The sequence below is a fragment of the Mixophyes fleayi genome, chromosome 1, assembly GCF_038048845.1.
Source record: "Mixophyes fleayi isolate aMixFle1 chromosome 1, aMixFle1.hap1, whole genome shotgun sequence".
Taxonomy (NCBI): Eukaryota; Metazoa; Chordata; class Amphibia; order Anura; family Limnodynastidae; genus Mixophyes; species Mixophyes fleayi.
The window spans coordinates 434506694-434529696 of record NC_134402.1 but is presented as its reverse complement, the minus strand read 5'-3'; the positions used below and the strand labels follow the sequence as shown (position 1 = coordinate 434529696).

General features: G+C 42.8%; 1 protein-coding gene across 6 annotated transcripts in view; it reads left to right on the top strand.

Annotated features, from left to right (window-relative positions):
• Nucleotides 1-23003, top strand: part of RAI14 (retinoic acid induced 14) — a 120376-nt gene that overhangs the window by 15209 nt on the left and 82164 nt on the right. For all 6 annotated transcript variants that reach the window (XM_075184536.1, XM_075184564.1, XM_075184545.1 and 3 more), the window contains exon 2: nucleotides 8178-8257. In XM_075184536.1, the coding sequence (XP_075040637.1) occupies nucleotides 8222-8257 (36 nt within the window). In that variant the 5' untranslated portion in view covers nucleotides 8178-8221. The remainder of the gene's footprint in view (nucleotides 1-8177; nucleotides 8258-23003) is intronic.

Sequence of the window (23003 nt, the reverse complement as noted above, 5' to 3'; positions counted from 1 at the left end):
AATTGTGACTACTTGCAAAGAGGGGACAAGCCTCAAGGTCAAATTTGGGCTACATGTAGTAAAATGCCTGTGAGCTACAAGTGCCAACATGCCTTTTTATCTACCAGCTGGCAAGACATGATGGGACTTGTAGTTCCACCACAGTCAGTATTCTACCATTTTGTCCTTGACATCCCTGTGTCATAACAGTGAACACATTCAAAGCTACAAGACTCAATAGCTGCCGGCCTGTCGTTAGGTGACATCTCTCCAAATTCCATTCAGCTGTTGTCCACGCTGACACTTGTACTCGCCACGGACTGTTTCAGACATTTGCTTAGATTTGTCTCAGGATAATGTTCGCTATACAAGCAGGAGTCCCTGGAGAATAATTTACGGCCTCTGTATGATGATGGACATTTTTACTTTTACTTTCCATGTATGGTAAGGTCAGATTAGGCAGTTAGCGTGTCGGTGACAAAGTGCCTGTAAGTTCTCAGCATCCAGCCAGCTGAACACAAACACCGCTATCAAGATCAACATCAATTTAGCACCCAGGGGACTCTCTTAAAGTTTGGATGTGACCACAATAATGATTGAGAGTTATTCCGCTGTTATTTCTGGAATGGTGACCCGTTTTCAAATTAGACCACTAGAAGTCGTTAGAAACAGTCTTCACTAGCAAATGCCTTGGCTTGGTGCCATTGGCCAGAGTAGATTTAAAGATGTCGCATTCCTTTCCAGATGAAATAGAATTAAGGCATTGAAGAATATTATGTTGCGTTACAATACAAGATACAATACGGGGGTTGGTGGAGGAAAGGTTACCAACATCATCATCATCATCTACTTATATAGCGCCACTAATTCCGCAGCGCTCTACAGAGAACTCGCTCACATGAGTCCCTGCCCCATTGGAGCTTACAATCTAAATCCCCTAACATACATACATAGACCGAGAGAGATTAAGGGCAATTTTGATAGCAGCCAATTAACCTACTAGTATGTTTTTGGAGTGTGGGAGGAAACCGGAGCACCCGGAGGAAACCCACACAAACACGGGGAGAACATACAAACTCCTCACAGATAAGGCCATGGTCGGGAATCGAACTCATGACCCCAGTGCTGTGAGGCAGAAGTGCTAACCACTTAGCCACCATGCTGCCCAACAAACAGCAAATCTGCAGTATACCACATCGACAAATCGCTTGCACTAGACCGGGGAAAGCTAATTGCTGATTGGTTGCTACACATCAAAAACAAAACAATTACAGCCCGCCCTCCTTTATAATACCATCTTAACAAACTTGCATTAAAGTGAGGGTAAGCATTATAAAGAGAGTGATATCTAATTGAATACACTAATTTTATTATATATATGTTGCCTGCACTAAGGAACAAGTTACACTGTTTAATACATGCTATGCTTTCATTAGGGGGATAAAGGAACACTGTTATGTATCCCCATAAAGCGGTACTTCCGCTATGTTTACTGTGACATTAGACCACATTTCACTGTGCCACATAATGGTATGCTACATAATGACTTGAAGCTTCAATGCTGTGAGGCTTTACAACCGTAGCATTAAGGACGGCGTTCCTAAAGACTGCATAGTAACTTAATCCTTGTTCTATATTCAGATTTATATTGATGTATTTAAAATTCCACTGCCCTTAGTCATTGCCATGAAACAGCGTGTAACTCGTGTAATCCGGTCTATGTAGCCTCACAGTTTCACATACAGCGGTGATGTTGTGTAGGAGTCAGTTATTTTCCGCCGCTGGGCTGAATGGCGATTTTTTTAAAAGGAATTCCACGTTTTATAGTTTCCCTGTTTTATTTATTTATACCCTAATGGAAGTACACAGCTTGCAGCTGTAATATTTCAGGTAGTGCCTCTTAACTACTGAACCATGGATCACTTTAATGCGTATACAGGCGTCCCAAATGCCTTGCAAAACCCTGGCTGCCGTCCAGATCAGTCTCCAGCATTGTTGTATTCATGAGTCTGATCATATCAACGGTCCAGGAAAAAAACAAAAACATTGGCAATGTGTTCTGGCGCTATTACAGAGCTATGGATGCTAGCGGTGACCCTACTTCCAGAAAGCAGTCTCTTACGTTACATTATGTCATCGTTTCCCAAACCCAGTCCTCAGGGAGCCCTGACAGTGCGTGTTTTCCATATGTCCCTGCTGGAGTGCAGGTGTATTCATTCCAGACTGACACAGCGTAAAGGATCCACAGGTTATCATTTCACTTGTGACCTGGAAAACCTGCACCATTATTTAATTTAACCTTAATTTTTATTTCATGTCATTTTAATGTAATATATTTTAATTTGTGTTTGTATTTAATTCCATTTTTATATTGAACACTATTACCTCTTGTCTATATGACCCTTCATTACATAAATATATTGTGTACGAATAGGGTAATGCGAATTTACTAATAACACTGTTGGGCATCTATGCTGGCGTGAGGCGTAGGCCTTATACACTTGTACGTCCGATGTACATCTGGCGCAAATTGTTACTGTTTCGCAGCTGACGCATCTTGAGAGGGTGACGCTTGTTCAAGAATAAAAGCTTGTGGGGCAATACCATACTGACATTTTATTTTGAAGAGCAGAATAATTGACATTCGATAAAGGGGTGGACATGGTGCATTTTATAGGCGAGTTGACTCTTGCTGAGTGGTGGGGAAAATGGCCGTCACCCCTCTGCAAAAGGACTAGAGTTTTGCGCTCGTTTTGAGCTGCCTGTCATTGGGAGGTAGGTAGATTTAGCAAACCTTCAAAAAAGAGAAAGTGGAGGTGTTGCCCCTAGCAACCACTCAGATTCTAGCTGTAATTTAACTAATACATTCTAGAATACGATAGCTAGAATCTGATTGGTTGCTATGGGCAACACCTCCACTTTTCTTTTTTTGAAGGTTTGGTTAATTTCCCCACAAGTATAGTCTTATATTTGTAATGGCTTATATTGGTTTTCAAGCGGTTAAATCTACACTCCTAGTTGCATTTCCAAACATGCCCGATAATGATACCACCGATTTACATATGACTATTATCGGACATCGCACCCCTTATACGGCCAGACGTCCTAATATAGAGCCAAGTGCCCAAACTTAACTTTGATATCATAGCAAGTGGGGCCGGTATTAAGTTATCAGAGAAGACAAGCATCAAATCTATTGAAATAATCTGTAACAAAAAGGCACTGTGTCTCTTTCTATAATGATATACGCTGCAGAGTTGAATTGCATTTCATTCTACAGAACTTTAAATTGCTTTGACTATAGCTTGTAACATAGATCTTGCACAGGGTTGGGTGAGGGTATTCTCCCTGACAAACTGCAGGAACGAACTCTTCCTTCTCCAGTTTGAAAGCCGGTAGCTGTAGCTGAAGAATGTGAGTGGGGTTAGAGACTGTGCTGGCTGCATTGTTCATATGCTGATGCAGTTTAAAGCCTTCAATAAGGGGAAGCCTCCTGAGATGTCTGTAGGGGTGATGTCTTTGGCTACAACATTAGATCTTCTGGTTTGCTTTAGAAAAGGAAGCCATTCTTCCCACAGCTCCGGCAAAGACATTCCACATTCTTCTTATGCTCTCCAAATAGTATGTGTAGACATAGGCTGGGGAACATTTCCATCTGAATGAGAGGGAGGGCTGCCCAGCTCTCAGGCAGGATCAAGTTTATCTCAATCTTTATATGGTTTATTTTTGTGACAATGGAGTTATTGGTTTGCTAGTCTGGCCTCCTCCTACACACATCTAGCATCGTGGGGATGATGGAGAACACCCGGCTTTCATGGAAACATACTAGAACCATTGAAAGAGACAATTTTATAGAGAATTTGTTTATTGCGCTGTCCAGTAATAAAATTGTGAGATTTTGTTTTCTGTTTTGCAAATCTCTGTGTGCGCCAGTTTATTGTCTGCACAGCAGTCGAATGTCACCTGGTGACATAGGAGCCATCTCCCTGGGTGCTTGAGCACCCCAATATTTGTGCTACCACATTTTCAGTCACACGAGGAAGGGAAAGGGGGTAACAAGAGCACCCCTCTCCCCATATTATTTTTCAAAGATGATATATCTTGCCTTATGTACTGGCTAAAGACAGCAATTTTGGCTAATTAGTGATAATGTAATTATCTTTTGTTTTGCAGCACAGTAACAAGACACTGAATCTAAGGGTTAGATTCACTAAAGCTTCTAAAAAGAAAAAGTGGAGGTGTTGCAGCAGAGTCTAGGTATAATTTATGTAGTACAGTACTGGGGCAAACGCAGGATTTGTAGAGAGGGGTACTGCCACACCGCCAGTGGGCGTGGCCAGCGTACTTCGGGGTGTGGCTATAGTTTTAGACAGTGCTTGGCTGCTCTCCAACTCACAGCTCTCCCCTTTCGAGCAGAGCCGTGTGAAGTGGGACATACCTCCCAACTGTCCCTACAATCAGGACAAAGTCCTGACTGAGTGTGTCCTTGTCACGTCTGTCTCACAGCACTGGGGCCATGAGTTTGATTCCTGACCATGGCCTTATGGGTGTAGTATGTATTCATGATGCTGTAAACACCGACAGTGTTTACAGCAACATAAATAATCCGAATGAAAACACAGCGACATGTGAAAAACACAGACTTGCCTATACACAGACACAATTCCGATGTGAGGAGAGCCCGACACTTTAAAATAACGTCACTTTGAACCGCCACTTGCATATTTAAAGCGGCAATGCAACGGACCCGGCGTACGATCATGCAAGGTAAGTAGGAACTTAACCGTACCGAGATTAGAGCTAGGATTAAAGTTCCTACTTACCTTGCATGATCGTACGCCGGGTCCGTTGCATTGCCGCTTTAAATATGCAAGTGGCGGTTCAAAGTGACGTTATTTTAAAGTGTCGGGTTCTCCTCACATCGGAATTGTGTCTGTGTATACGTAAGTCTGTGTTTTTCACATGTCGGTGTTTACAGCATCGTTAAAGTGACTACCACCGGTTTGCGTGGGTTTACTGCGGGTGCTCCGGTTTCCTCCCACACTCCAGAAACAAGAAACATACTAGTAGGTTAATTAAGTAGGCTGCTATTAAATTGTCTTTAATCTCTCTGTATGTGTATGTATGTTAGGGAATTTAGACTGTAAGCTCCTATGGGTTAGGGACTGATATGAGTTATCTGTACATCGCTGCAGAACTAGTAACACTATGTAAATAGCTGATGATGATGAAGACATTTTTATCACCTTCGGTCCTATTACATTTTATACTTTATGAAAGAATCATTTCTGTTCTCGCTTTTGTTCTCTGCATATCATGCTTAGGTATGTTTTATATATTTAGATTTTATTGTTTTTTGTAGAAGCACTTACAGTTAACTTAGTGTAGCTCTGAAAACTGTGCAGTTTTTCTAAAGGCTTCTTTGATTCTGTGGAACGTGTTATGGCTTACTGAGCTGTTAAAGGTATTAACTAGCTGAATATATCTTATTGTGAGCCCTTATGGACCGGATAGGAATCTGTAAGCTCTTTGACACCACCATATTCTGTGTGCGCCGCGTTCTGCTGTAATACTGGAGCCCCAGGAAAGCGGATTGGCTGTACCCATCTATATATACTTGGGTCGAGTGTCCGGATTGGCAAGTTCATTGCTATCTTAAGTCAGATTTATGGTGCTGTTATCTGGTGCTACTTTTTGGTTTACAAGAATGAGCACAAATGAAAACTAATCTTGTGGCCTACTCTAAATCTCTAAATCAGACACTAAGTGAATAGAATGCACTAGGACTAGACTAGGATTAGATGTAGTGAGTATAAGGTGATAACAGGATCTTCAAGAGTTAACAGCGGTCAAAGGCATTGTGGCAAGGAGAGGCAGAGCAATGAGGAACAACGCGTTTCACCTTGATGCCTCATTATATAGCCAGACACATGACAGACAAGCTGCACAGCCTCTCAGTAACCAGAGATAACATATCTCTCCGGCAGTGAGGAAGTCTCTGCGCGGGAAGAGAGTCTGCAGTTACCATGCTGGGCTGTGAATGTACAAATGCATTGATATAATAAACAAGCAATCGTATTGTACAGGCCGTGCCAAAACATGACAAATATGTTTAGTGTTGTGCTGCCAAAGGTAATAAAGTAATGAAAGAAATATATTAGAGCTGCCCGTCAATCTCAGACGAGTGCTGGGACAAAGGTACACACTGGAATACCGGTGTACAGCTACAGCCAGCATTTGGTTCTATCCTTAGTGAAGTGCTGGGCACATACTATAGGGGGGAAACTGGTATTATTCTGCAAGGCATCATCCAAACATATAGAGGAACGGTAAGTGCTAGATACACTCTGCTAGAGTGTGTATCTAGCGAATAGTTTGATATAGGATAAGAGTTATAGGGGATATAGACCCTTAAGAGTCATTATGCACATTTAAAATAAAAGATAAATAAAAAAAAACAGCCTACAAAAGTGAACCTTACCTTTTACATGTAAATATGTAGAATGTCTATTTCTGGAGAGAGAGTGTTAGATTTTATTGTTCCTACAACGTTTAGTTAATTATTCCAAACCTGACCGTGACCATGGTTGTTTATTCTGGAGGGAATTGTACCGTCTGGTACAAGCGCACCTTAAACCTGTCTCTCTGCTCCTTATATAATGATCCACACAAAGTGTGTCTAGACCCACATGTGTTACACACATTTATTGTGGCCCTAGACCCCTCTCCTGGGGGCTCCATCTATTTCTGCATCCTCAAATCGGACTCTTGGCATGTGGGCACCTCGTAGGTCGTTAGCACTGTGAAAATTCCCAAATCGTGACACCACTTTTATTGTACCGGTCTCTCTGTCTCCCAAGTAAGTAGACAGTAAGCTCTTGGACCCAGGGGCATCTTTAATACTGACTGAGTTTCTCCTTTCCTCCCAACCTGTTTGTGATTTCTAGAGTAAAGAACCAAATATGTTTTGTGGCACCACTTGCATGAACCAGCATATACACATATGGATAAGCTATGTTAGTGGATCCCAAACTTTCTCAGTGTGAAGCACCCTTAGGGCTTCCATAATTTTTTCAAGGCACCCCCAAGTCAAAATAATTCCCAAGTTGCCCCTGCCTTCCTTACTCTGCTATGTTTATTACTATTTCTTTAAAGATAATGGTATAAAGAATGTATCGCTTTCACTGTGTTTTGGGTCTCGCCAACTAGTGGGATGATAGGTACAATATGCTTAGAGTTCATCCCCCTGAAGCTATAATTTTTCAGGCATTGATGGGTGACGTTGGTCTTGCTCGATGGATCGATCGGATTGTTGAGAACATTCCATGGTCATCCTTGAGCTGCTTTATCCATTTGGTTGAACCTGCCTCACAAGAGGAGCTCCATGCAAATCAGTATTCTCCAATTAGTAATACTTCTAATGCTGCCTTTACATTCATCGTGTCTATAGCTGGAACTAGAGTCTGCCCATTGGGGAGCAGAGAGACAACAAGGCCAATCTCGGCTTTCTTTTTACAAGCTACCAAGTTTGTACAGGTTTACGTGAATGTGTTACTTTGTTATTTAAGTCATATAAAGTTATTTCAGGGATTTGTTTAGTAATGGGTAACCCCCAATGGATTGTCTAATAGACCAATGCCATTTGTGATCATATTAAAGTGAATGCCCTGAAATCCTCTAAGGAGGAGGTGTGTTGTAGCAACGACAGCTGATTGCATGGTCACAGCACCAATCAGCTGTCTCCTTGATTCCTCACCTTCCTTTGATGAAGAAGAAATGTTTGTCCATAATCCTAGTCCTCCAGAAAACACAAATGTGTTGGCCTTCTGCAGTGTAATTAAGGTAAAAGCTTAGTTTCTAGGATAGGAAACCTCACCTGAGTGCTACATGAGGGGAGGGGGTCTATCAAGGGGAGACAAAGATATTCCCTGTAAGATTAAAAATGTGTATATTGCTGCTACCAATCAATATAACAATATCATAACATGTAACACAATCATCAATAATCTGTTTTTCTGACCAGAAGCAGCCCACAAACAAACATATATTGTTTCCTTATTGAGAAGTAAGTTACATCAGGTGTACATGCAGTGACACCGCAAATCCGTCTGTTATATATTTTTTTGTTTCTCTGCTGCAGAATAAGGGATCCCGCAAAGAGCTGAATTACTGATGTGATTTTGTGTTTGATTTCACAGGTTTTGAAGAACAATAAAGCTGTGTGAAGTTGAATGGAAAAAACATGAAAAGTTTAAAAGCAAAGTTTCGGAAAAGTGACGTAAGTAGCGGAACCTCAGCCTGCATTGTTACCTTTTATTGTCCGTATTGTAACTGCAGTGTAATACAAGTGTCCGCACGGTCTCATACAGTCAATGAAAAGAAGGCAGATTTAAATTGTGAAAGTTTATATGTAGCAACTTGTTATATTTCTGATGTTTGGTTCACTGATATTTTTAGGAAACTTATTTCTTTATAAAACTAGTGCAAAACAGGTGGTGTTACACGTAGTTACCGTTCATTTTTCTAGTACAGTGTAGGAAATTAAACTGATTGTCGTTATGGATGACGGCACTCTTTATGCACAGATATCAGCTCCACGTTGTCTGCAGCAAAACGTTGCGGTATCTGCACAAATCCAGGGGTATGTTTAGCTTACACTGGTACTGGGCACAAGGGCTGACAGGACATAGTCACCCATATTCGCTCCGTCCTATTTGCAGCTTAGGGATCAGTTCTTCTTTGCCCAGAAGATAAAGCAGAGCACAGGAAATAAAGCCTCATGCTGGCAGTGTTTGTTATATATCAGCTGGGGAAGCACAGTCCACACAGAATAACTTCAAGACGGTGGAATACTCACGAGGGTGGTAAGAATGCCCATACCGTTATAACACATGCGCCATGCCCCCGACAGCCTTGTTTTTAGTGAGACAGTCCTGTTCTCCCCCCAGCAAAAAGGGGAGTAAGAGCAGGGCAGACTGGGAACACAGTTGGGCAGATTGGATTTGTCTGATACAGAATTTGGTCCAAAGTAAAAGCACTATTGTTTCCTTTGCCTTAGCTTTTTGGAAACTTTTTATATGCTCATGCACTACTCTTTGCACTTTTCACATCTTTTCTTTGTGTGTTACATTTTTGTTTTTTGAGTGGTTTGGGTGTGACACTTACGGGCCAAGCAGTCAGAATATCCTCCTTCTACGGGGAGCTGAACATTCCGTTCTCTGCAGATGGAGATGGGCCTGAAGATCTTTGCCCCATTAGGGGCCATTAGCTGCATAGATCAGGGAGGTCAAGGGGCCCCCTTAGCTTCGGTGAAGGGGAGTCTGTAGACAATTATCCCTCTAAGAGGCCTTATGGCTCCTGGGATGGGGATAAATGGGGCCCTTTCCCCTTTGGTTGATTGGAGCATGCACCTCTGGTTACGATGTGGAATCCTGGGAGTCATATTTAAAGTTCACCTACTGTCCTCTGTAGTCAGCTATGTAGGCTCCTAACAGCGGCTTGTAATAAGTTTACAGGTGGGCTTTGTATGTTTAAGGAAAGAAGAAGTACCCTATTATCAAAGCTTTGTCTTAAATATGTTCAGTTCTAGCTGTTTCATGAAAGGATTTATTGGTAATTTTGTGAGTGTTGTCAGTAGCGCTTCTGCATGTTAGATTTCAGAGATTTAGAGTTCTTCAAGTCATCGGAAGGCTGTAATTTATCGTAGTTAATGTGCCATCCTGCAAATCTTACTACATATACTGTATATTCCTTGTGCGCTCTCTAAGGCTAAAGTAATAGTTATAGAAACTAGGGATGAGCGCGCTCGGATTTCTGAAATCCGAGCCCACCCGAACGTTGCGGATCCGAGTCGGATCCGAGACAGATCCGGGTATTGGCGCCAAATTCAAAAGTGAAACTGAGGCTCTGACTCATAATCCCGTTGTCGGATCTCGCGATACTCGGATCCTATAAATTCCCCGCTAGTCGCCGCCATCTTCACTCGGGCATTGATCAGGGTAGAGGGAGGGTGTGTTAGGTGGTCCTCTGTGCTGTTTAGTTCTGTGCTGTTTAGTTCTGTGCTGTTTAGTTCTGTGCTGTTTAGTTCTGTGCTGTTTAGTGCTGTGCTGTTTAGTGCTGTGCTGTGCTGTGCTGTGCTGTGCTGTGTTCTGCAGTATCAGTCCAGTGGTGCTGTGTGCTGTGCTCTGTCCTTCTGAGGTCAGTGGTGCTGCTGGGTCCTGTGCTGTGTCCTGTTCAGTCCAGTGGTGCTGTGTCCTGTGCTCTGTGCTTCTAAGGGCATAGTTATTTCCCCACTATTCCCAAGTTTTTAAAAAATAAAAAAAAAGTAAAAAATAATAAAAAATTAAAAAAAAAAAAAATATATAATAATTATAACCAAATTTGCAAAACCAATCCAGCATTATAAGTCCATTGGTACTGCAATATTACCAAGTTCACACATTCTGCAGTATCAGTCCAGTGGTGCTGTGTCCTGTGCTCTGTCCTGCTGAGTTCCGTAGTGCTGCTGGGTCCTGTGCCGTGTCCTGTTCAGTCCAGTGGTGCTGTGTCCTGTGCTCTGTGCTTCTAAGGGCATAGTTATTTCCCCACTATTCCCAAGTTTTTAAAAAATAAAAAAAAAGTAAAAAATAATAAAAAATTTAAAAAAAAAAAAAATATATAATAATTATAACCAAATTTGCAAAACCAATCCAGCATTATAAGTCCATTGGTACTGCAATATTACCAAGTTCACACATTCTGCAGTATCAGTCCAGTGGTGCTGTGTCCTGTGCTCTGTCCTGCTGAGTTCCGTAGTGCTGCTGGGTCCTGTGCCGTGTCCTGTTCAGTCCAGTGGTGCTGTGTCCTGTGCTCTGTGCTTCTAAGGGCATAGTTATTTCCCCACTATTCCCAAGTTTTTAAAAAATAAAAAAAAAGTAAAAAATAATAAAAAATTTAAAAAAAAAAAATATATAATAATTATAACCAAATTTGCAAAACCAATCCAGCATTATAAGTCCATTGGTACTGCAATATTACCAAGTTCACACATTCTGCAGTATCAGTCCAGTGGTGCTGTGTCCTGTGCTCTGTCCTGCTGAGTTCCGTAGTGCTGCTGGGTCCTGTGCCGTGTCCTGTTCAGTCCAGTGGTGCTGTGTCCTGTGCTCTGTGCTTCTAAGGGCATAGTTATTTCCCCACTATTCCCAAGTTTTTTAAAAATAAAAAAAAAGTAAAAAAAAATAAAAAAAAAAAAAAAAAAAAAATATATAATAATTATAACCAAATTTGCAAAACCAGTCCATTGGTACTGCAATATTACCAAGTTCACACATTCTGCAGTATCTTGTGCTACATATAATGGAGACCAAACATTTGGAGGATAAAGTAGGGAAAGATCAAGACCCACTTCCTCCTAATGCTGAAGCTGCTGCCACTAGTCATGACATAGACGATGAAATGCCATCAACGTCGTCTTCCAAGCCCGATGCCCAATCTCGTAGTACCGGGCATGTAAAATCCAAAAAGCCCAAGTTAAGAAAAAGTAGCAAAAAGAGAAACTTAAAATCATCTGAGGAGAAACGTAAAGTTGCCAATATGCCATTTACGACACGGAGTGGCAAGGAACGGCTTAGGCCCTGGCCCGTGTTCATGACTAGTGGTTCAGCTTCACCCACGGATCTTAGCCCTCCTCCTCCTCCCCCACCCTACAAAAAATTGAAGAGAGTTATGCTGTCAGCAACAAAACAGCAAACAACTCTGCCTTCTAAAGAGAAATTATCACAAATCCCCAAGGCGAGTCCAAGGGTGTTGGTGGTTGTCAAGCCTGACCTTCCCATCACTGTACGGGAAGAGGTGGCTCGGGAGGAGGCTATTGATGATGTAGCTGGCGCTGTGGAGGAACTTGATGATGAGGATGGTGATGTGGTTATTGTAAATGAGGCACCAGGGGGGGAAACAGCTGATGTCCATGGGATGAAAAAGCCCATCGTCATGCCTGGTCAGAAGACCAAAAAATGCACCTCTTCGGTCTGGAGTTATTTTTATCCAAATCCAGACAACCAATGTATGGCAATATGTAGCTTATGTAAAGCTCAAATAAGCAGGGGTAAGGATCTTGCCCACCTAGGAACATCCTCCCTTATACGCCACCTGAATAACCTTCATAGTTCAGTGGTTAGTTCAGGAACTGGGGCTAGGACCCTCATCGGTACAGGGACACCTAAATCCCGTGGTCCAGTTGGATACACACCAGCAACACCCTCCTCGTCAACTTCCTCCACAATCTCCATCAGATTCAGTCCTGCAGCCCAAGTCACCAGCCAGACTGAGTCCTCCTCAATACGGGATTCATCCGAGGAATCCTGCAGCGGTACGCCTACTACTGCCACTGCTGCTGTTGCTGCTGTTAGTCGGTCATCTTCCCAGAGGGGAAGTCGTAAGACCGCTAAGTCTTTCACCAAACAATTGACCGTCCAACAGTCGTTTGCCATGACCACCAAATACGATAGTAGTCACCCTATTGCAAAGCGTATAACTGCGGCTGTAACTGCAATGTTGGTGTTAGACGTGCGCCCGGTGTCCGCCATCAGTGGAGTGGGATTTAGAGGGTTGATGGAGGTATTGTGTCCCCGGTACCAAATCCCCTCGAGATTCCACTTCACTAGGCAGGCGATACCAAAAATGTACAGAGAAGTACGATCAAGTGTCCTCAGTGCTCTTAAAAATGCGGTTGTACCCACTGTCCACTTAACCACGGACATGTGGACAAGTGGTTCTGGGCAAACGAAGGACTATATGACTGTGACAGCCCACTGGGTAGATGCATCCCCTTCCGCAGCAACAGCAACAGCTGCATCAGTAGCAGCATCTACAAAATGGCTGCTCATGCAAAGGCAGGCAACATTGTGCATTACAGGCTTTAATAAGAGGCACAACGCTGCCAACATATTAGAGAAAATGAGGGAAATTATCTCCCAGTGGCTTACCCCACTTAGACTCTCATGGGGATTTGTGGTGTCAGACAATGCCAGTAACATTGTGCGGGCATTAAATATGGGCAATTTCCAGCACGTCCCATGTTTTGCCCACACCATTAATTTGGTGGTGCAGCATTACCTCAAGAGTGACAGGGGTGTGCAGGAGATGCTTGCGGTGGCCCGCAAAATTGCTGGACACTTTCGGCATTCAGCCAGTGCCTACCGCAGACTAGAGGCACATCAAAAAAGCTTGAACCTGCCCTGCCATCACCTCAAACAAGAGGTTGTGACGCGCTGGAACTCCACCCTCTATATGCTGCAGAGGATGGAGGAGCAGCAAAAGGCCATTCAGGCCTACACAGCCACCTACGACATAGGCAAAGGAGTGGGGATGCGCCTGAGTCAAGCGCAGTGGAGACTGATTTCCGTGTTGTGCAAGGTTCTGCAGCCATTTGAACTTGCCACACGAGAAGTCAGTTCCGACACTGCCAGCTTGAGTCAGGTCATTCCCCTGATCAGGCTGTTGCAGAAGCAGCTGGAGAAAGTGAGGGAGGAGCTGGTAAGCCATTGCGATTACAGCAAGCATGTAGCTCTTGTGGATGTAGCCCTTCGTACGCTTTGCCAGGATCCGAGGGTGGTCACTCTTTTAAAGTCAGAGGAATACATTCTGGCCACCGTGCTCGATCCTCGGTTTAAAGCGTATGTTGTGTCTCTGTTTCCGGCGGACACAAATCTACAGCGGTGCAAAGACCTGCTGGTCAGGAGATTGTCCTCTGAAGAGGACCGTGACATGCCAACAGCTCCACCCTCATTTTCTTCCACATCTATGGCTGCGAGGAAAAAGCTCAGTTTTCCCAAAAGAGGCACTGGCGGGGATGCTGATAACATCTGGTCCGGACTGAAGGACCTGCCAACCATTGCAGACATGTCTACTCTCGCTGCATTGGATGCTGTCACAATTGAAAAAATTGTGGAGGATTACTTTGCTGACACCATCCAAGTAGACATGTCAGACAGTCCATATTGTTACTGGCAGGAAAAAAAGGCAGTTTGGAAGCCCCTGTACAAACGGGCTCTATTTTACCTGAGTTGTCCCCCCTCCAGTGTGTACTCGGAAAGAGTTTTTAGTGCAGCGGGGAACCTGGTCAGTGAGCGGCGAAGGAGGTTGCTTCCTCACAACGTTGAAAAAATGATGTTTATAAAAATGAATAATCAATTCCTCAATGAAGTACAGCACTGCCCTCCAGATACTACAGAGGGACCTGTGGTTGTGGAGTCCAGCGGGGACGAATTGATAATGTGTGATGAGGAGGAAGTACACACTGTAGGGGGAGAGGAATCAGAGGTTGAGGATGAGGACGACATCTTGCCTCAGTAGAGCCTGTTTAGTCTGTACAGGGAGAGATGAATAGCTTTTTTGGTGTGGGGGCCCAAACAAACCAATCATTTCAGTCAAAGTTGTTTGGTAGGCCCTGTCGCTGAAATGATTGGTTTGTTAAAGTGTGCATGTCCTATTTCAACAACAGACCTCTCAACTGCAGCTCATCCCTCCTCTGCGGGGATAATGTCTCCTGTGCTCTGACACGTCACTCTGTGTACTCTCAGCCTCAGGATCTGACACTACAGCTACCATGCCTCTTGTAGCAGCCCTCACTCCAGGGCCTCTTCCATGTGCAGTGTCCCCCTCTCTCTTGGGTTCACTATAGTGGCATGGAGTTCTCCCCCTCATCCAGGGCACACATTCCTTGCCCTGGCTCAGTCACCACGCTCAGACTTCCAGGCAATGCTGGGGGAGCCTGGGAGCTTCCACCCCAGGTCCCCAGCTACAACTCTCCTCTCCTGTGTCTTCTCTCTCTTTCTGACACTTTAAAGATCGTGCCTTTAAATGAAAAAGTCAGTCTTCATTGCACGACTATGTGCAAGTGCAACAGGGACATTTTTTTGGGTTTACAAAGTCAAACAATAACACTACGACCCTGTCTGTCTGGGGTCTGTCAATGACGAATTGTCTGGAGCATGTTTGGAGGAGGTATTGTGGCCCCGGTATCAAATTGGGTACCGGGGCCACCCCACTATGCAGTCCAGATACTTGTTTGGTGGAATTCCGACACATGGAGGGTTTTTTAATTATATTGTGGCCTCGGTACCAAATTGTGTACCGGGGCCACCACACTACGCAGTCAAGATACTTGTTTGGTGGAATTCAGACCAGTTGAGGGTTTTATTATTATATTGTGTGGACCACTCTATCTATACCACACTACAACTCTATACCACTCTATTTCCTACTTTAATTCTATTTAATTCTATTTCCTACTTTAATTCTATTACTAATTAATTAACATAAAGAGGAACAAAAAAAACCAATTTTACCAAAAGTATAATATGACTTAGACTTACAAACACTACACTTGAAAGATCGTGCCTTTAAATGAAAAAGTCAGTCTTCATTGCACGACTATGTGCAAGTGCAACAGGGACATTTTTTTGGGTTTACAAAGTCAAACAATAACACTACGACCCTGTCTGTCTGGGGTCTGTCAATGACGAATTGTCTGGAGCATGTTTGGAGGAGGTATTGTGGCCCCGGTATCAAATTGGGTACCGGGGCCACCCCACTATGCAGTCCAGATACTTGTTTGGTGGAATTCCGACACATGGAGGGTTTTTTAATTATATTGTGGCCTCGGTACCAAATTGTGTACCGGGGCCACCACACTACGCAGTCAAGATACTTGTTTGGTGGAATTCAGACCAGTTGAGGGTTTTATTATTATATTGTGTGGACCACTCTATCTATACCACACTACAACTCTATACCACTCTATTTCCTACTTTAATTCTATTTAATTCTATTTCCTACTTTAATTCTATTACTAATTAATTAACATAAAGAGGAACAAAAAAAACCAATTTTACCAAAAGTATAATATGACTTTAGACTTACAAACACTACACTTGAAAGATCGTGCCTTTAAATGAAAAAGTAAGTCTTCATTGCACGACTATGTGCAACAGGGACAGTTTTTTTCTTTACAAAGTCAACTAATAACACTTGGACCCTGTCTGTCTTTAACATACTTGATGGGATCTCAATGACGAATTGTCTGTAGCATGTTTGGAGGAGGTATTGTGGCCCCGGTATCAAGTTGGGTACCGGGGCCACCCCACTACGCAGTCCAGATACTTGTTTGGTGGAATTCTGACACGTGGAGGGTGTATTTATTTTATTGTGGCCCCGGTATCAAATTGGGTACCGGGGCCACCCCACTACGCAGTCCAGATACTTGTTTGGTGGAATTCTGACACGTGGAGGGTGTATTTATTTTATTGTGGCCCCGGTATCAAATTGGGTACCGGGGCCACCCCACTACGCAGTCCAGATACTTGTTTGGTAGAATTCTGACACGTGGAGGGTTTTTTAATTATATTGTGGCCTCGGTACCAAATTGTGTACCGGGGCCACCACACTACGCAGTCAAGATAGATAGATGCGTATCATAGATAAAGTACATTCAGTGGTGTGGGGCAAATTGAAAAATATTCAAAATGCACTGACATTATCAAAAACAAGAGGTTGTCACACGCTAAAACTCCAACATGTATATGATGGAGAGGATGGAGGAGCAGCCGTATGTGTAGTGTAATGCAGACCTGTTGAAGGTTTTTTATATATTTTATTGTGGTGCCCAGTGCCCACTCCTCTAGGCAGTCCAGGTACATTTATTGGTGCGATTCATAAAAGTTCAGGGTTTTTAATATATTGTGGTGACCCACTCCTCTACGCAGTCCAGGTACATTTATTGGTGCGAATCAAACAAGTTGATGGTTTTCTTATTATATATATTGTGGTGACCCACTCCTCTACGCAGTCCAGGTACATTTATTGGTGCGAATCAAACAAGTTGATGGTTTTCTTATTATATATATTGTGGTGACCCACTCCTCTAGGCAGTCCAGGTACATTTATTGGTGCGATTCATAAAAGTTCAGGGTTTTTAATATATTGTGGTGACCCACTCCTCTACGCAGTCCAGGTACATTTATTGGTGCGAATCAAACAAGTTGGTGGTTTTCTTATTATATATATTGTGGTGACCCACTCCTCTACGCAGTCCAGGTACATTTATTGGTGCGATTCATAAAAGTTCAGGGTTTTTAATATATTGTGGTGACCCACTCCTCTACGCAGTCCAGGTACAATTATTGGTGCGAATCATAAAAGTTCAGGGTTTTTAAGATATTGTGGTGACCCACTCCTCTACGCAGTCCAGGTACAATTATTGGTGCGAATCATAAAAGTTCAGGGTTTTTAAGATATTGTGGTGACCCACTCCTCTACGCAGTCCAGGTACAATTATTGGTGCGAATCATAAAAGTTCAGGGTTTTTAATATATTGTGGTGACCCACTCCTCTACGCAGTCCAGGTACAATTATTGGTGCGAATCATAAAAGTTCAGGGTTTTTAATATATTGTGGTGACCCACTCCTCTACGCAGTCCAGGTACAATTATTGGTGCGAATCATAAAAGTTCAGGGTTTTTAATATATTGTGGTGACCCACTCCTCTACGCAGTCCAGGTACAATTATTGGTGCGAATCATAAAAGTTCAGGGTTTTTAAGATATTGTGGTGACCCACTCCTCTACGCAGTCCAGGTACAATTATTGGTGCGAATCATAAAAGTTCAGGGTTTTTAATATATATTGTGGTGACCCACTCCTCTACGCAGTCCAGAAAGATACCTTTTTGCAACGTTTTGGACTAATAACTATATTGTGAGGTGTTCAGAATACACTGTAAATTAGTGGAAATGCTTGTTATTGAATGTTATTGAGGTTAATAATAGCCTAGGAGTGAAAATAAGCCCAAAAACTTGATTTTTAAACTTTTAATGTTTTTTTCAAAAAAAATCCGAATCCAATACCTTAAATCCGAACCGAGACCTTTCGTCAAGTGTTTTGCGAGACAAATCCGAACCTCAAAAATAACGAAAATCCGGATCCAAAACACAAAACACGAGACCTCAAAAGTCGCCGGTGCACATCCCTAATAGAAACACAGTTTTTCAATCAACAAGAAATTAGTGACATCACTGAGGCACAAGGCACTTCGTTAGGGTGAATATTGCTTCGGGCCAAAAAAATGTGCCTCCTTTTGTGTGTAAGTGACTGGTCCACATAGAGGCAAGTAAACATAGTACAGCATAGTTGGGGCAGCACGGTGGCTCAGTGGTTAGCACTTCTGCCTCACAGCACTGGAGTCATGAGTTAAATTTTCGACCATGGTCTTATCTCTGCGGAGTTTGTATGTTCTGCACTTGTTTGTGTGGGTTTCCTCCGGGTGCTCCGGTTTCCTCCCCACACTCCAAAAACATACTAGTAGGTTAATTGGCTACTAACAAATTGAACTTAGTCTGTGTGTCTGTCTGTGTGTGTTAGGGAATATAGACTGTAAGCTCCAATGGGGCAGGGACTGATGTGAGTTCTCTGTACAGCCCTGCGAAATTAGTGGTGCTATATAAACAAATGATGATGATAGTTGCTGGTCTGAATGTCACCTGACTAAGGAGTACAGTAATACTCTCTTTGGGTGAGGAGGGGAAGCAGGTTGGTGGCTGTAGGGCAAAGTCTATAGCGAGGACCTCTGCTGTTCACCGTTGGCATTGCAGAAGAGATCCAACACCGAGATTATTTGTAAGGAAAGGGGTTTAGTGAAATGGATTTTTAAAGTAGAAAACCCTTTTAACTCCATGTACACTTAGTATTTCCCTACAAGAACTAGGCCAGCTACATCCATCGCTGGGTGGTTACAACCTTGGTCAGTAAGCGGTTCACTATGATAAAGGCTCCTGTCGTCATAAATCTAATGTGTGGAAACTTTAGTTACCAGTTTTCACTCCATATTAAAAGGAAATATAAGGCGGCATTTAAGCACTAAGCACCATAATATGAAGGGTTTTATCCTGGTTTTCTGTCTCACAAATGCGACAGCTTTTTCCCTATACTATACTAGTATCGTGTGGATACAAACCCATATGATCCATCAGGCAGCCTAGATTAGTGCTCAGGGTCTGAAATATCACGTTGTGGATAGAAAGTCCAATGTTTATTTTAGTGCTGTGTGTCGTCTAACTATTAATATACATACAATCCAGTATTTATATAAGCTATTCAATGTTACTGCTGGCCGGGAATATTAAATGCTTCAGGGCCAGCACCAGTACTACAGCCCAATAACAAGTGATGATCTGATTGCTGGGCAGCTGACCAATGACTGGACATGTGGTCCGTTCGGTCACACACTGGACAGGAAACATTATACGGGAAGAGACTTCACCCACTCGTCCATGTGGTTTATGGCCGGGCAGATTTACAGGCAATCACAATTTTATTAGGAAAGTCTGAGTGTTAGTGTTTACGCACCGTATAATGTATAAAAAGATATTGTAGTCAGAAATGGTGATTGTTTAAAGAACTGGGGAATTAGTGTGACTTCTATCTCCTGCCTGGGAGTAAATCACAGACTTGGGTGTCCAACAGCATCCTCTGTGCAAATGGTTTCCATCATCCAGGCTGTATTGTCAAAAGAAGAAAATATGAACAGAACACATGTTCTGGGAAGATGCCACAAAACCAGAACCCAAACCTGCACTTTATTTTTTAATTCACGTTTTACAGAGTTTTGTTTTTTCTTTCTCTATGCAAAGGCACGGCTGAAAATGAGGAGACGGATCTCAAATTGATCATTAGACTGATCGTTCAGGCACGTCGTTACGTTTTATCGGCATCTGGTTACCAGACTGTAATGTAGAATAGGTGAATATCATCGATACACAGTGTGTCAGTCTCTGAGATCAGTGGCACACTGTGCAGTAAGGGAGTTTGAGCTTGCGATCAATACATGTTGCACAAATGTGTACAAAGTATCACATCCTTCTCGAGTACTGCATCCATTTGTCCAAATTACTTATTTTGCAATCAATACAGGTATGGGATCCATTACCCAGCATGATTGGGGCTTGAGGGCTTTTTCCTTATTTTTGGGCACCATGGGGTATATTTAATAAACTACGTGTTTGAAAAAGTGGAGATGTTGTCTACAGCAACCAATCAGATTCTAGCTATCATTTATTTAGTACATTCTATAAAATGACAGCTAGAATCTGATTGGTCGCTATAGGCAACACCTCCACTTTTTCAAACCCGCAGTTTAGTAAATATACCCCCATATCTTTAAATATGCAAAATACATTTACAAAAGACTCTGGTCCTTCCTCACACTGCGCTGGTATTCCCCTCCACGTTAAATTTTTCGGCAGCGCTCCTCACAGTGATAGTAGGAGACACACACTGATGACGTTCCTATAATTTTCTTACTAGTTTTTGGAACTTTCCCAATAACATGTTTCTGGATGAGAGATAACAAACTTGTATGTATTGTGTGTTTTTTATTCTGCCTGTGTAATACTAGCATACTAAGAATTACTTCATGAAACGGTTACTGCCTTGCAACAGTAAAGGCGTATTATTTTTTTATGATAACCTGTTCAGTGTGGCCGCTCTTCCGTTAGTGGTGTTGGCGTTAAACTATACCTCTGCAGGGACGCACTCAGGATTTTTAGGGGGGGGTTCCCCCCCACCAAAAAAAAAAAGCGAGTGAGCTGCTGCGTTTCGGCAGCACTGTACTAAACAGCAGCCGCGGCGCTGTCAAAGAATCGTCCGCGGCGGTGCTGTATACAATACAGCACCGCCGCGGACGCTTCTATATAGTACAGTGCCGCTATGTGGGGCACTTCGTGAGGGGAGGGGTGTCTGGAGACCCAGAAACCCACCCTGCGTTCGCCCCTGCTCTGAATAGCCTTCTTAATTCAGGATCTTTCTGACAACCCAGCACACTGCATTCTGAATTTTGCATTGTCCAGGCTGTACTGCCTGGAGAGTCATTCGTTATAAGAGCTAGTGGAGGATTGTGGGGATGTGATGGAGGACACCTGAAGTTCTTCTTTAGAACATATCTAGAAACAAAACACATTTTCTGATTTGTCAACTTCAACACTTGGAACATTCCAAACTGTATTTGTTACAATGTGTATTTCATCCATCAGTGGAAACAGGCTGAACTTTTTCAGTGGCAACAGTTACATCGAAAAAAATAAAAGACAAAAAAATGATGATGATGTATTTTCGCTGGTACAATACATTGTAAAATGTATTTATTTTTATTATACATATTGTATGGAACTTGTACCTTAATGTTCTTTCCATCTATATGTAAGTATAGATGTTTATGTATTTCATTTAAGCACAAGTTATTGTATGGTTCTCCTGAAGCTCAGGTTAGGCTGTGGTAAGGGGATCTCTGGCTTTGCAGACTTTGACAATGAAAATCTGCTAAAATTTGCATGAGGCTGGAATTTTAGGTAGTGTTACAGGCATCTGACATCTCCGGCAAAACTAGGCTTCCGTCTTAGCAACTGTGCTTAGTTTAGTCACCGGGAGAGTCACTGGCTAGAATAGAATAGTGTCTCTTTGGAGAGGAACTCCGTGACAGACGTGTTTATAAATAGAGTCTGTTCTGCTTCTGCTTCTGTATTACCATGTTCTAGCTGAGACGTGATGATCTGTTCCACTAGCAGTGTATAGACACACTTACCCTACAGAGAAATATCACAGTGCCCATAAAACAACACTGGTGTCCTCAACAAAGGATTTGTCTCTGCAGTTACTATCTTCCAACTACCAGAAAGTCTGCTGTGTCCACTCCAAGCTAGGGAAAAAGAGACTTTAAGGAAGAATAAAGATTTTAAACATCACATAAATAAGTAAAAACATCTTGCGGAATTCCATATTACTTTATCTTCCTACCCGCTCAGGAGTTGCTCCAGGTAGAGCCTGATCCTCTCCGCTAGTGCTGCCAACACACACAGTTGTCTAGGCTGGCAAATGTGAACGTTATCTTATTTGTAAGTATGGGGAAAAGAAGAGGGAGACAGACGTTTATTGAATTCTTTACTGGGACTGGTGGTATAGGTTAGGCAAGGGAGAAAGAACTGCTTCATAGAATGCAGAATGCTGAAATTGTTTAATTGGAGCAAAATTATAACCAGGCAGAAATCTCAATCTTCTCAGTGAGGAGCTGACTAGTTCTTACCTTCTATGCAGCAGTCGCACTGTGCTTTAGGATTCTACCGCCACCATGCACTGCCTACTGGAGCTTCTCATTAAGCTGATCAACCCTACCCCTGACATCGCAGGTCATGATTGGTCACTGGGAAAGATATTGCATTGCGTTGGTCACTACAGACCAATCATACCCATTTTATCACGTCTGGTCCCACCAATGAGAGGCCGGAGTATGCTGGCTGTAAACAATTTTTTTTTAAATCATTTACAAGAGGGTGGATTCCAGTTTTAGGGGATTTTTATACATAATGCAAAAGACACTGTAAATGTTTTTCCTGTAGTTGACAGGTTCTCATTATCGGTGACAAGAACAATACTTTGTTGACAGGCTGTGTATTTCTGTTAAGAGATTACTACAGATCTGTAATGATTATCCTCGTCAGACAGAAACAAAGGCGGGCGCATAGCGCCTTCCAGGAGGAGAGGGAATTAGTCGAGAAGCTAAATATTTCCATGTCTTTTAAAATGCAAATTTTGCTGAATTTGCTAAAGTCTCTAATGCTGCAATATCACTGGCAGTACAGAGTAATTGGCCCCGAAACGACCACTCTCAGACTGCGTGTGCGGTCGTCTTTCGATGCCAGAAGTGATCCCGCCGCTGTAACAGGAGAGCTTGAATGGCCGGGAACCGTGTAGCCAAACTAGATAGTTCTCTCAGGCCGAGGGAAGGGAAGTCAATGAGGTGTCCAGCTTCACCTAGCCCACAACAACCACTAATATAATGTAAACTTGCCAGACTAAGGCTGTGTACACACTACAGAAAATTTCACCCGTTGCGAAATCGTTAATGATTTTGCCAACCGTTGGAAAAAAAAAAAAAAAAGTCCCGATCAGCGTGCCGATTCATGTGTAATGATGGTGACTGTGCACATTCCATAGAGATCT